The sequence below is a fragment of the Budorcas taxicolor genome, chromosome 17 (assembly GCF_023091745.1).
Source record: "Budorcas taxicolor isolate Tak-1 chromosome 17, Takin1.1, whole genome shotgun sequence".
Taxonomy (NCBI): domain Eukaryota; kingdom Metazoa; phylum Chordata; class Mammalia; order Artiodactyla; family Bovidae; genus Budorcas; species Budorcas taxicolor.
In genome coordinates, this window is record NC_068926.1 from 62,788,890 (window position 1) to 62,804,642 (window position 15,753).

Here is a 15,753-nt window from a genome sequence, read left to right on the forward strand (position 1 = left end):
CTCCTTTCACGATGTTAAAACTGAATATCCTCTTGGCTCTCCCTTAAACATAGCATTTGTTGAACAGGCTATATCCCAGGCATCATGCAAAGTATTTTACAACGTATCAGCTGTGGACCCCGCCAGACAGGCTTGTGCATGCATCAAAGTCAGTCCTCATCGGATGCCAAATGTTTCCTGAGAGGATCAAAGGCAGGATGGATAGAAAACGCAACACTCCTAGACAGGGTGACCAGCCATCCCAGATTTCCCAGTACTGAAGGAGTTTCCTGATGTAGGACTTGCAGTGCTAAAACCAACATGACCTGTTCACCCTGCTCCAAGGAAGAGCAAAGGTTGCTGCCAGCTATAATAGTTAATTCCAGATATATTATTCTTGTTGAGATTCAAAATGGTCCTCTGACGTCCAGATTGTTTCCTTAATTTTTTTTTGAATATTTGTCTGCTCCAGGTTTTAGTTGTGGCATGTAGAATCTTTAGTTGCAGCACGTGGGATCTAGTTCCCTGACCAGGGATTGCACCCAGGTCTCCTGCATTGGGAGCACAGGGTTTTAGCCTCTGGGCAACCAAGGATGGCCCTGATTCCTTAATTTTTATGTCACATGAACAAAAAGAAATTTAAACTTATCCAAGAAAGCAGAGTCTTTCTTCTTAATTTAGTACAGAAGGAATACAGCAATGCACTGAAACTCTTGGGATATAGGCAGACTTGGATTTCCAAAACCCTGTCTTGCTAATTAGTAGTTAGGTGAACTTGGGCAAGTTGTTTTTATCTAATTTTCAGTTTCTATGAACGAGGATAATAGGAGCTACTTCATTGGGTGGCTATGAAGATTAAACAAGTTAATGAAGCATGTATAGCTCACAGCACAGTGCCTGCCAGAGTGAGCAAATGTCAGGCATTATCACTAGGATATGGGAGGCAGGTGGGATGGTGAGATGAGAAGCCATCCCATCTGCCGAAATCTTTGTCTTCTATTGAGTGCTCCTTTGAGCAGACTCACTCGGATCTCCCCCAGAGCTGCTTTTCCTTATTGTGTACCTGTTCATCTTAAGAGGGACTCCCCTGGTGGTCCAGTGGCTACTTCTGCTTTATTGACTCCACCAAAGCTTTTGACTGTGTGGATCACAACAGACTGTGGAAAATTCTTAGAGATGGGAATACCAGACCACCTTACCTGCCTCCTGAGAAATCTGTATGCAAGTCAAGAAGCAATAGTTAGAACTGGACATGGAACAACAGACTGGTTCCAAATCAGGAGAGGAATACATCAAAGTCGTATATTGTCACCCTGCTTATTTAATTTATATGCAGAGCACATTATGCAAAATGCTGGGCTGGAAGAAGAATAAGCTGGAATCAAGATTGCTGCAAGAAACATCAGTAACCTCAAATAAGCAGATGACACCACCCTTATGGCAGAAAGCAAAGAACTAAAGAGCCTCTTGAAAGTGAAAGAGGAGAGTGAAAAAGTTGGCCTAAAGCTCAACATTCAGAAAACTTATATCATGGCATCCAGTCCCATCACTTCATGGCAAATAGATGGGGAAACAATGGAAACAGTGAGAGAATTTATTTTAGGGGGCTCCAAAGTCACTGCAGATGGTGACTACAGCCATGAAATTAAAAGTTGCTTGCTCCTTGGAAGAAAAGCTATGACCAACATAGACAGCATATTAAAAAGCAGAGACATTACTCTGCCAACAAAGGTCCGTCTAGTCAAAGCTGTGGTTTTTCCAGTAGTCGTATGGATGTGAGAGTTGGACTATAAAGAAACCTGAGCGCCAAAAATTGATGCTTTTGAACTGAGGTCTTGGAGAAGACTCTTGAGAGTCCCTTGGACTGCAAGGAGATCAAACCAGTCAATCCTAAAGGAAATCAGTCCTGAATATTCACTGGAAGGACTGATGCTGAAGTTGAAACTCCAGTACTTTGGCCACCTGATGTGAAGAACTAACACATTGGGAAAGACCCTGATGCTGGGCAAGATTGAAAGCAGGCGGAGAAGAGGATGAGATGGTTGGATGACATCACCAATCTGATGGACATGAGTTTGAGCAAGCTCCAGGAGTTGCTGATGGACAGGGAACCCTGGTATGTTGCAGTCCATGGGGTCTCAAAGAGTCGGACACGACTGAGCGACTGAACTGAACTTGTCTTAAGGAAAAAAACAATTACAGAAGCCAAGCTTTGCTTGATGTAATAAAGCCTTTCTAAAGAAAATAAAGTATATTCTTCCAGAAAAGGAAACCCTCTTATGCTGTTGGTGGGAATGTAAATTGGTGCAGCCACTATGGAAAACAATATGGAGATTTCTCAAAAACCTAGAACTAGGGCTAACTAGCTTCTTATCGTGAGGATAAGTAAAAAAAAAAAAAACAAAAAACACTAATTTAAAAAGATACATGCACCTTAATGAACACAGCAGCACTTTTACAATTGCCAAGGTATAGAAGCAACCTAAGTGTCCATCAACAGATGAATGGATGAAGATATGGTATATATACCCAATGGACTACTCAGCCATTAAAAGAACAAAGTCTTGCCATGTGCAGCAACATGAATGAACCTGGAGGCCATTATGCTAAGTGAAATAAGTCAGAGAAAGACAAAACACTGTATATCACCTACATGTGGAATCTTAAAAAATATAACAAACTAGTGAATAAAAAAGTGGCAAACTCACAGATACAGAGAACATATCTGTGGTTACCAGAGGTGAGACACAAGTGGGGAAGTGCAATATAGCGGGTAGGGGATTAAAAAAAGCTTAGGTCTTCCCATGGGGCACAGTGGCAAAGGATCCACCTGCCAATGCAGAAGACCCCAGAGACTGGGGTTCAATCCCTGGGTCAGACAGATCCCTTGGAGTAGGAAATGGCAACCTATTCGCTTATTTTTACCTGGAAAATTCCATGGACAGAAGCCTGGCAGGCTGCAGTTCATGGGGCCACAAAGAGTTGGACACCACTGCATGCATTAAAAAAAGGTTACTATGCAGTTATATGAAATCACCTGTTGCAAAACTTTTGAAATGTATAAAGCGGTATAGAATTTAAAGAATCTTTTGTTTAAAAAGTTGAAAAAAAATCCTTCTTTCTTTGAAAAATAGTATTTATGGAACATTTAAAGCACTGTAGGAATCACGTTATAATCCACTGACTCACCTAATTCCCACAACCATATGATCCGCACACTGTTATTTCTTTTTAAAGATGAGGCTCATGAGGCTCAGAGACTTTAACTTGCCCAAGGTCACCTAAAACACCAGGCCAGTAATCAAAGCCAGTCTGTCCAGTTCTGAGCTTGCTTGTGTATCTAAGCAACTGTACTTTGAGACAGAGGAAGAGCAAAGCTCAGGAAGCTCTCAGAAGTGACCCCCGTTAGGTCCTAAAATATGAACAGTCAATCACCAAGTGGGGTCATTCCAGATGGAGAGAACAAATGTAAACACATGGTCAGAACTGCAAATCCCTTCACCTTTTCTTCTCTAGAGGTGGGGATGAGGATTCAAGTGAGAATTTGGAACGCCCCAGAAGCCATCAGTTCATCCAAAACTCACTTGCCACTCTCCTTCGCCCTTCGCTCTTTTCTCCCCATTTTGATTCCGTCTAGTTGTTATGCTTTTTCCAGTAGTCATGTATGGATATGAGAGTTGGACTATAAAGAAACCTGAGCGCCAAAGAATTGATGCTTTTGAACTGTGGTGTTGGAGAAGACTCTAGAGAGTCCCTTGGACTGCAAGTAGATCAAACCAGTCCATCCTAAAGGAAATCAGTCCTGAATATTCATTGGAACGACTGATGCTGAAGCTGAAACTCCAATACTTTGGCCACCTGATGCAAAGAACTGACTCATTGGAAAAGACCCTGATGCTAGGAAAGATGGAAGGCAGGGGGAGAAGGGGACGGCGGAGGATGAGATGGTTGGATGGTATCACCGACTCAATGGACACGAGTTTGGGTAAACTCTGGGAGTTGGTGATGGAAAAGAAGCCTGGCGTGTTGCAGTCCATGGGGTCGCAAAGAGTCGGACACGACTGAGCGACTGAACTGAACTGAACTGACTGACTTTTCTGGCCCCCAGGATAAACGCAATGGAGGTGTTCCTAGCAGAGGGAACTGGAGAAGGAGGCGCTTGTGTGTAGACAATGAGAGACCTAGAACGTAGTTCACCCTTTTCTCACATTTGACTCGCCTACTCTGTCCTTGCTGCGAGATTCTGTATAACTCTGAGCCCCACCTTCCACGGACACCGACCACTGCGCCTGCGCTGGCTCGCCCTCACCCTCTACCTGACGCGAGAGGGGCGGGGCCGGGGACCGGGGTAAGCTGCTGTAGGCTGGGGCTCGGCCACTGCTCACCAATAGAAAAGAGGAACCGAGAGCCACGTGGCCATAAGACAACCAGTCACATTTGCTACTGAAATCCTTCATCCTGGAGTGTGGCCAGCGAATTGGCAGGCCTGAGAGCGCAAGATCTCGTGATCAGAAAAGGTAAATAAGGCCACGTGGTTTTTCTTCGACTGCGGCAAATGGTTGAGTGTCGCTGTACGTTCAGTGAAAGACTAATGAATGTGTGTGATGTGCCAAGCTCTGTGAAGATACTGTAGCTTCTGAGATATACCTAATCCTGACATCGCATCACTCTCGGTCCAGCTTATGTATTTATTCATTTAAATCATCCCAGCCGTTGTATCAGAGTTTCCGGTATTTCGTTTCCTGTAGTGAGCACCCCGCAGACGCTCATTAAGATTGCTACAGGAATATGTTACAGGAGTTCTCGCTCCCCCAACCCTTGGGATAATAAAAAGAGGTAGGATTTTACGTAAGAGAGTATTTTTAGAGCCCAGCTTGAGTACTCAGGGGACTCTGTTGTTTATCAACCGAAAAAAATAGGAATCAGAAACAGTCCCCTAAAATCTTATTTTTCTTTCACCCAAACAGGGACTTGCAGTGTCCTTCCACTGAAAAAAGATATTCATAGGAACTACGGAGCTGTCCAATGGTTAAGACTCCTCCCTGCCAACACAGGGAGCACTTGGTTGAGTCTCTAATTGGGTAACTAAGATCCCTCAAGACAGGCAGCTAAAAAGTTTAAAAAAAAAATGACCTTTACAGTTCTTTGAAGGCCGAGGCCAGGTCTAATTTAATTATTTGTCCCTTGCAATGATACTGTAGCACAGTATGTATAAAATACACATTCAACCTAAATGATGAATTTCCTTTTGAAAATAGTCCCATTCTTGCCTGCGGAAAGGTGCTGAGCACTAATGATCATTTAGCATTCGGCGATTATTCATTGAGTGCCCTATATATCAAGTACAGTACCAGGCAGACAGAGATATGAAAGTGATTAAGACACCTCACTCTACCTTCAGCAATTCGCGATGTGATGGCATTTTTCCTCTAAATGACCAGATTTGGGTTCCAGTGTCAGCTATACCACCTCTGACAGATGACTTGCCTCTTTGAGTCAGCTTCTTCATCTGTGAAATGGGGAGGTGATAATGCCTTCGACTATAGAGCTGTTGTGAGGGTGAGGAGGTAATTGTGCAAAATGCATGGCACAGTCTGGAAGGCAGAACATAGCATATGTTACACAGCATATGCCAGTTTGACAAGCAAGGCGGGGGAGGGGGGAGAAGTCTCAGAAAACACTAAACTGATGGCAGCTACTAACAATAAATCATTGTCTTCAGGCCAATCCCAGATACATTGTATCCTCAGCATTTTGTGCAGTGTCTGGCCCAGAGTGAGTATTGAATAAGTATTCTTTGAATGGAGGAATTAAATGAAGGAGAAGTTGGGACCAAAGACGAATCGGCATGCACTCCTTTGCTGCCTACCACACACCCGGTAGTGTGTATTCTGTTAGTCTCCAGTGGTTTAAAACTGCTCAGTCATGGCTTTCCATAGTCCACACGGTCCTTTCTCATCTTTGCTTTTTCAGTTCAGCGTTCTTCTGCGCCCTTCTCCACTCTCTCTGGTGAATTTCATTGCCAGTGTAGTAATAAACTTTTGTAGAGAAACTTGGCTGAGTGACTTAGTGGTTAACAGCTCAGGCATTATCAAGGAGACTTACGTGCTTCCTAAGTTGCCTCAGTCGTGTCCGATTCTTTACCACTAGCACCACCAGGGAAACCCACCAAAGAGACACATCTGGTCAAATCCTGACTCTGCCATTTGTGTCATCTCAGGCAAGTGACTTGACTTACCTGAATTTTTAGTTCCTCACCCATAAACTGGAGGCAGTTGTATGGATCTCACAGAACTGGTTTGAACACTTAGTGAGATGAGACACGGAAAACACTTAGCACAGTAATATATAGTAAGTGCTCAAGAGGTAGAAATTATTATCGTTAATTATATTTTAAGACTACGATGTAAAAAATCAGCGTGTACAAATTCCTTCTCAGCTTCCTTCTCTCAGAATTCCCTCTCTCTATCCCTCCCTCGGGTTTCCCAGGTGGCACTAGTGGTAAAGAACCTGCCTGTCAGTGCAGGAGACAGAAGAGACTCGGGTTCCATGCCTGGGTCGGGAACAGTCCCCCGGAGGAGGGCATGGCAACCCATTCCAGTATTCTTGCCTGGAGAATCCCATGGGCACAGCCTGACGGAGGTCACGAAGAGTCAGACACGACTGAAGTGACTGAGCACAGTCTTTCTCCCTCCCTCAGAATTCCTCTCACCCACCTTCTCTTAGAATTCCCACTCATCCGCCTTCTCTCAGAATTCCCTCTCACCCAGCTTTTCTCAGGAATCCCTCACACCCTCTCTCACTCTACTTCTCTCAGAATTTCCTCACTCAGAATTCCCGCTCAGTCTCCTCTGAGAATTCCCTCTCACCCAACCTCACTCAGAATTCCCTCACTCACATTTCCTCGTACCCTCCTTCTCTCATAATTCCCTCTCGGCCTCCTCCCAGAATTGCCTCATATCCTCCCTTCCTCAGAATTTGCTCATTCTCTCACTCTCCTCTCAGAATTCCTTCTCACCTTCCTTCTCTCAATATTCCCTCTGACTCTCCTGCTCTCAGAATTCCCTCTCACTTTCCTTCTCTCAGATTTTCCTCTCTCGTTCTCTCAGAATTCCCTCACTCAAACTTTCTCACACCTGCCTTGTCTCCGAACCCCCTCTCACCCTCTTTTGCTCTGAATCCCCTTGCTCAGAAATCCCTCACTCTCCTCCCAGAATTCCTTCTCACCTTCCTTCTCTCAGAATTCCCTCACCTTGTCTCAGAATTGTCTCATACCCTCCGTCTCTCAGAATTCCCTCACAGCCTCCCTCGCTCAGAATTCCTCTCGCTCTCCCCGAATTCTCTCTCCCGTGCGTGCATGTGTGCACACACACACACACCAGCTTGTAGACGGTGGTGAAGGCTTTGTAGAGTTTAGAAAGGAATTATAGGGGAAAAAAAAGGTTGAACACAGTTGGAAGTAAAAGACAGAGAAACAAGGAGGGCAGGTCTGACTCAAACCAAAGAGCCCAGCGCCTCAGGCAGGGCAGGGTGTGGTTAAGAGCCGGTGTTCTGTTGGACTGTCTGGCTTCAGATCCCTTCCTTGCTCTTTACCAGATGCATCTCTCTTGGTGGGTGAATGACCTTTCTTACTGAAGCTCAGCTTAGAAAAATAGAATTTGCTAATAGTGTTTAAATCTTATAGGGCTGCCCAGAGAATTTAGAGACACACAGTTCTGGCACAGAGTAAATCATCCGTGGTTATTAACCAATATTCAGGCCTCGTGGTACTCACTTCCTAGAAATATCCCTCTAAATCAGCTTCCAGGTCTGGAACAAATGATGCTCCCAAAGAACCAGGAAGAAATTTAGTCATGTTCAGTAGGCAGAGAATAAAACAATCTTCAAGCGGGAGGCCTTTCAATAGGTGCTTTATTGGAGGATATGGTATAAGGTCAAAGCTACGGGGCCCAAAGGGAATCCTAATTTCCTGGGAAGATACTCAGACCTAGCAGTACTTCTTGTCCAGGTTCTTGTGCTCGTTGTTGTATGGCACCTCTGAGAAGCAGATGGCGGCATTACGGTCACAGTTGCAGATGAAGGCCTCACAGGCATTGTTTTCGCCTGGAATAGAGCAAGAACAGAGGACTGAGTCAAGGCTGTTCCTGCTTTGTACTATCCAGGGGCAGGAAGAATGAAATGAAACGATCTGCTGGCAGTTCCCCTGGTACAATTTAGGGTTGACAGATAAAGCAAATAAAAATACCGGAATTTCAGATCAACAATAAATGCACTGTTTGGGACACAGACTTAAAAAAAATCATTTCTTGTCTATCTGATAATCAGATTTTAACTGGGCAGCCTATTTTATCTGGTGATCCTAAGGTATGATAGCTGCTTTTGGGATGTTCTCTGTTTCACACTTCTAAATGAACTCACTGCTTTTAAAACCCATATAACCACAGAGCACTGATAACATAGATAAGCAACTGCAAATCGTCTGGGAAATACTAAAACACATACTCAAGGCAGCAAAATATTTTACATTTCAACTTAGTGAAGTTTTGTAAGCCAATTTCTCTACTTTAAAGCACATATTCTTAAGATTACAGAATGTCCTTACAATAGAATATTATACAGATGTTTAAAATAGTTGTGTCTATATATGGAAATATTTCCAAGATGTTTTATTAACAGTAAAAAGTGCATAGTATATGCTGAAAAAATCTGAAATGCAATATATATAACTGGTTTTCTTGGGTAGTAGAATTATAGATGCCTTCTGCTTTCTATGACATACATTACTGGAGAATTTGAAATTATATTATTTTCACCTCATTTACATTTGTAACCCAAAGAACAACACATAACATTTAAAATGCATTTCAGCTTTATTATCCATAATTTAATTATGTATATCTGCTTACCTTCAATAATCGTGTTAAGGTTTTGTTTCTCTACTCCTTTCTTTTAAAAATCATGAATGTTTTCCTCAACCACTCATTAAGCATAAATTAGTGCTTAATTAGATTATAAAGTGTGCATAAGATAATTAGCGAGTTATTGTTTTTTTTTTAATTTTGTTTTATTGAAGTTTAGTTGGTTTACAGTGTTGTGTTAGTTTCAGGTGTATAGCAAAAGTGATTCAGTTATACATTTATATTTTCCTTTTCAGATTATTTTCCATTATAGGTTATTATAAGATATTGAATATGGTTCCCTGCACTATATAGGTCCTTGTTATTTGTCTATTTTATATATAGTAGTGTGTGTCTAGCAAGTTATTGTTTATAATTTGAATCAGTGTCTTCTGCTGCAGGCTTCTTGACTTGCTTGTAGGGGAAGAAGACAGTTGCATTAAAAATAAATTATTTGCAAACGTGTATGTGTGGTGTGTGTGTTTCCCTGGGGAGAGTGTCTATAGCTTTCAGCAGATTGGTAACGGAGTCCAGAATCCATAGAAAGAAATTCTTACTGATCATGTTTCAGGGCAAAAATATGATTTTCTGTATATTTGGCTTTCTGAAGTAGAGCACAACTGAAATCTCTGTTACCAGGGACTGTGTAAGCAAATTAAGCTATTTTATGCAGCTTTGAAAGAAATAATAAGGAAGAGTGTGAGACCATGGAAACATGGTCATAACGTGATAAGTGAGAAAAACACATTGCAAGATTGTATCTAGACTGCATTCATCAAACATTTACATGGAGAGCACCTATGATTCCAGGCTCTGATCTAGACTCTGGGGACACAGCCATGAAGAGAATAGACAACTCTGATCTTGTGAATCCTTTCTATTGGAGAGACAGCAAATGAAGGAATAACATTAATATGTCAGCTGTTAGGAAATTTTGTGGAGAAAAATAAAGCAGAGAGAAAAGAGAAAATGCTGAAGAGATGGAGAGAATGTGTATACGATTTAAAGGAACAGGTTGAAGGAATTCCCTGGTTGTCCAGCAGACTCTGCGCTTCCTCTGCAGGGGTTGGATCCCTGGTTAAAAGGAATGCAGAGACATGAAACTGTTTATTTCTTAGGGTGATGGGATGCCAGGTCAGTCTTTTCTTGGCATTTTGGGAGTTGGACTATGGTGATTCCAGTGTTAGTACAATTTTCAAAAATTGGGATGTATCTGTGATTGCAAAATTAAGGGCAGTGAAAATCTAGAATGCTGGTCTCACAAGACAGTACCCTACACCTCTATGAATTGTCTTGCTCTCCAGAACTGTCTTCATGGAAGGACATGTTTCATCATGAATGTTGCATAACTTAGTGGTTAAAACCCGAGCCTTTAAAATCAGAAGCAACTGAGTTCAAATGCTGGCCCTACCACTCATAGGTTGTGTGATTTGGAGCAAGTGACTACTTTGGGCCCTCAGCTTCCTAACCTGTAAAATGGGTTTAATAAGACCTATCACATAATGCACACCTTGCCTAGTACCTGGCATGTAAAGAAAGCCTGATATGTGGGAGTTCTAAACTCTTTTAATGAAATAAACAAAGCAGTATGGCTTGGCAGTTAAAAGCAGAGGTTTTGGAGTGATATAGACCTATGTTCAAAAACCAAACACCACCATTTATGAGACTGTGTGCCCTTGGACAATTGGTCCAGCCTTCTGAGCCTCAGTTTCCTCATCTGTAAAATGGGGATGATAATAGTACCTATTCCATATGGTTGTTTCAAGGATTAAAGGAGATACTGCCTGGCACCAAGAAAATGATCAGTCAGTGGTGGCTATCATTATTATTATTTCCCTCCATGCCCGCTAACAAGAGCCAACAAGATGGTAAACCTACTGCTGCAGGTGATCTGTTTGTTAGAACATGAGTATGAGTAGCTGTTGGTGTAGGGATTGTCCACGAGGACTTTACAGCTGTCCAGTTTCTTGGCTTGTTTGTAGCAGTTGTCATGTGTCTGGCAGCACCTGGAGAAGGGGAGGAACAGAGCTGAGGCAGGAGCATGGGTAGGGCAGCAGTCAGCCTGAACTTACTCCTTTGGAACAGGTGGGGCTGTTACTGGTCCTGATGGTTTCACTCCAGCTGGAAGATTGAATCCTTGCAGTGATGTTTTGTGTGGTAAAGTGGGCAGCGCGCGTGCCCGCGCGCACACACACACACACACACACACACACTCTCCCCCGCCACACACACTCACACACCCTCACCCGCCAACCTTCAGTTCACACACACACACACCCTCCCCTGCCAACCTTCAGCTCACACACACACACACACACACACACACACACACACATACACACACACACACACCCCCACCACACACACACACCGTCCCCCGCTACACACACACACACACACACACACACACACACACGCCCTCACCCGCCAACCTTCAGCTTTCCCCTCGCTCCCCTTGATTAAGAGGTGAACGTGTTACTTTAGCAAATAGGCAAATCTTTGTGTTTTTTTTCTTTTCCCCCCACCCTTTTTTTTTGTGTGCCTCCTGAAGACCTTTGTCTTGGGCCCTCCCTCCGTCTCAGAGATACTTTCCCAGCAGAGCAACTCACCTGTCCAGATCATCCACAGGGGTCCCTGATCCACCCAGGCCACAATAGCAGCCATAGTTGTTGAAATCCAGCAGTGGCTCACTGCTGGGGATCTTGCACTTGATCATGCCGTTGAACTGCCATAACGCCCTCGAGTTGAGGCCGGCCTGGCCAGCGCCCACTGCAGGAGGACACAGCCAGAGTTCAGATACGTCCTGGTTGGCTGCCGGCGCCCCAGGGACCTTACTGCCTGCTTGCTCTCTCAGGCCCCATGCTGTCCCCCTGACCCTGCATCGGCTGCCTCCTCTGAAAATAGCTGGATACAGGAACCTGGTAAAGCGAGTAGGCATTTTCTAAACAACTCACAAAACGTGAAACTCACTATTTTAACCAAAGCACACAAATCAGTGGTTTTTAGTATATTCACAGAATTGTGCAACCATCAATACTAATTCCACAACATTTTCATCACCCCAAAATGATGCTCTCTGCCCATCAACAATCACTCCCCTTTCTCCCCTCCCTCTGGCAACCACTAATTTGTTTTCTGTTTCTATGGAATTGCCTCTTCTGAACACTTTGTGTAAATGGAATCATACAATGTATGGCCTTTTGTGAATGGCTTCTTTCACTTCACATATGATTTGAGCTTTATCCTTGTTATCACAGGTATCAGCATTTCAGTCCTTTTTATGGCTGATTAATATTCCATTGTATGGACAGATCACATTTTTCTGGTTGTTCCTCATTTGACAGACATTTGGGTTGTTTCTCCTTGTTGGCTGTTATGGATAGTGCTGCTGTGAACATTTGTGTACTAGTTTTTGTGTGAATATTTGATAATTTAAAACTATTTCCATTATTTATTCAGTAAATATTTATTGAGCACCTGTTATATGCTAGTCACTGCCCTGGAGACACATCAGTGAACACATAAAAAACTCTGTAACCTCACTGAGCTCATGATCTAGTACAGGAAAAAACAGTAAGCAATAAAGGTAATAAGGGAATCAGATATTGTGTTAGAAGGCAGCAAAATTGAAGCACAGTAAGGGAATCTAAATGGGGGGTTGGGTTGGGGGATGATGAGGTTGAGGGGGGCCAGGAGTGTGAAGAATGGTGAGGAGGCCCATGTGGCCTCCATTCTCAACAGGACAACCTCTTTTCTTTTTTAAAATTATTTGGCCATGATAGGTCTTAGTTGCAGCCAATCTTCGTTGTAGCATGCAGGATTTTAAGCTACAGCATGTTCGATCTAGTTTCCTGACCAGAGATCGAACCCAGGCTCCTGAATTGGGAGCACAGAGTCTTAGCCACTGGACTACCAGTGTAAGTTCCTAGGACCTCTTTACTTCAGGTGTAGAGCCCTACCTGTGAGATTTGGTGCCATAAAGATGGTGCTAAATGATTTCAGCCCCTAGTGTCGTCTCTTTGCCCCATGCCTGGCCCTTCCTGTCCTTGATATGCTGTGGACACTGGAGTCACTCCAAGTGCTTAGGCTCCAGGACTCAGGAAGGGTGGCAGCTGGTCACTTTCTCTCAAGAGCAACCTTCACGGTGGCAGCTGACAGCGGCTACATCCAGGAGCAGGCCCCGGAGGAGTGGTGGAGCTGTGCTCAGACAGGAGTGGCCTGACCGCCTTGGCCCCTCTCCTGACCCCTCTCCTGCTTCCCTCCTCTTTCTTTCTCTCTGATCCCACCAGTTCTGCTCTTTGCAGAGGCCAGACCTGCGCAGAGGTACTGCTCGAGTGCATGAGCACACCCCCAGACAGGGAGCATGGCTGAGTCCTCAGTCTCAACCCTGAGCCTGATACCTTAGAGACTCTGATACCATCAGTGTTGAGTGAATGAATAATGGCTGAATGAGGTGTGATTTGAATTCTAGTTAATTCTGATTGTATTAATCCATTCATTAAATGGTATAAACAGCACTATCACTGCTCGCAAGGAGTCCGTGCTTAGGTGTGGGTGTGAGATAAAAAATGAAATGAATCAACAAGAGGCATGCTGCAGGCCAAGACAGGCACTGAGAAGCCCTTGTACCAAGCCCATGGCTTAGTGGTAAAGAATCTGCCTGCCACGCAGGAGATGCAGGTTCCATCTCTGGGTTATGAACATCCCCCAGAGAAGGAAATAGCGGCCCTCTCCAAGGAGAGGGAGAAGGGGTGCTCTTAGCTTGGATGGACAAGTAGGGTAAGCCTTTCTGAGATGGGTCATCTGAGTTCAGACCTAAAGGTGGAGAAGATGCCAGATGTGGGGGAATTTGTGTGTGTGTGTGTGTGTGTGTGTGTTAAGTCACTTCAGTCATGTCTGGCTCTTTGTGGCCCTGTGGACTGTTGCCCGCCACACTCCTCTGTCCATGGGGATTCTCCAGGCAAGAATACTGGAGTGGGTTGCCATGCCCTCCTCCAGGGCATCTTCCCAACCCAGGGACTGAACCCTCATATCTTAGGTCTCCTGCATTGGCAGCTGGGTTCTTTACTGCTAGTGCCACTTGGAAAGCCCATCGAGGGGGATTTGAGGGGACCCCAATATGGGAGCTCTTAAGCCCCACGGTGAGCCCTGAAAAAGACCCTCAGTCTGGCCATCCCTGTGACCTCTGGCCCCCATTGCCGAGGAGAGAGGTCCCAGGGCAAGAAGGGGCGGGGCTGAGGGCACTTGCCTACCTGTGAGCAGAGCAGCCAACACCAGGAGTCTCATCCTGTTGTCAGGTTGGTGAGCAAAAACTGATGTCACTATGGGCTCCCTCCTTATAGCTGCCCTGCTGCCCTGAGATAAGACTGTCGTGTTTGCTTTGCTCCCTGCTGACTCTGAGTTGGCCTTGAGTCTGTTGCAGAAATAATCCTGAGCAACAAGCAAGCCCTGCCAGCCGGGGGTCCTTGGAAGCAGTGTGAGTATTTGTCATCCACCCTTTGGAATGAAAGGGATTATATATGGAGTTGCACACCTTGGAATTTTGACCCTAATACCCAACCCTTTTCTGTGTGTGTGTGTTTCCTTTTCTCTTCTTTTTTTTTTCTTTTACCCACCTCTTTTTACTCAGTCCAGCTTCAACACTGTGTGTGTGTGCGCATGTGTGTGTGTGGAGGGGTGGCTGTCAACCTTGTTGAACAACTGGGAGAAGGGGGATGGGAAGGAAGTGACTATTGCCTCCAGGTCCTCTCATTAGCCTGAGTCTGGGCTGTGGGTCTCATTGAAAGGTTCCCATCAATCATGCACTTTGCTGGTGAGGAAACAGGTTCAGAGAAGTGAAGCGACTTGCCCCAGATCACACAGCTAGCAAATGCAAAGCAGGGGCTCCAACTTAGGACATCTGATTCTAAGGCACACCTTGAATTTTTTTCCCCACTCCAGCAATACCACTCCCTCTCCCAGTCCCCCACAGCGGATTTGTAAGAAAACCCTGGACTTGGGAATTGGATCTGACTTGTAGAATAAAAAGAATTTTACAACTGTTATATCAAAGGTCTATATAACATTTTTTAGGTGAAATTCACTTCGTAAGACATGACTTGCTATTATTTTGGGCTTCCTAGGTGGTGCTAGTGGTAAAGAATCCGGCTGCAATGCAGGAGACCCAGGAGACATGGGTTCAGTCCCTGGGTTGGGAAGATCTCCTGGAGGAGGAAATTGCATCCCACTCCAGTGTTCTTGCCTGGAAAATCCCAGGGACGGGGGAGCCTGGTGGGCTGCCGTCTATGGGGTTGCACAGAGTCGGACACGACTGAGGCGACTTAGCAGCAGCAGCAGCAGCCAGTATTCTTGCCTGGAGAATCCCATGGACTGAAGAGCTTGGCGGCTCCGACCAGGGGTCAAACCCATGTCCTCTTCATTGGCAGTGCGGAGTCTTTACCACTGGACTGCCAGGGAAGCCCCCTGGACCTGGGCATTTTGAGGAATACTAGTCAGGTGTATCATAAGATGCCCCTCTCCTGGAATTTGTCTCATGTTTTTCTCATGATAAGACTGGGGGTTAGCAATGGGTTTTGGGGAGGAAGTTCACGGAGGTGAAGTGTCATTTTCATCCCATGGCCATGCTGGGTTTGATCATCTCTTGTCTTGGAATGGATCTTGGGCACTTTCTAGATGAGAATGCTTTCCAGATGAGAACTTCTAGATGAGGTTTAGCCTGGGATGAAGCTGGGAATGGCCATGCCAAGACTTGAACCCACACCTGTCTCTTCCCACTGAGACACCTCCATTTGCCCTTGGCAAGGTTATGTTAGGTTATGTCACATGAATCAGAGCAGAACTGATAATTCTGACTCTTGTGACCTCTGCTCAAGCATGC

General features: G+C 44.7%; 1 protein-coding gene across 1 annotated transcript; it reads right to left on the reverse strand.

Moving 5' to 3' along the window:
• Positions 1 to 7,966: 7,966 nt before the first annotated feature.
• PLA2G1B (phospholipase A2 group IB) lies at positions 7,967 to 14,162 on the reverse strand. The gene is made up of 4 exons (XM_052655108.1): positions 14,129 to 14,162; positions 11,486 to 11,645; positions 10,755 to 10,882; positions 7,967 to 8,082 (listed from the first exon to the last, which is right to left on the reverse strand). The coding sequence occupies exons 1-4, from the start codon at positions 14,160 to 14,162 to the stop codon at positions 7,967 to 7,969; spliced, it is 438 nt and encodes a 145-aa protein (XP_052511068.1).
• Positions 14,163 to 15,753: the final 1,591 nt, after the last annotated feature.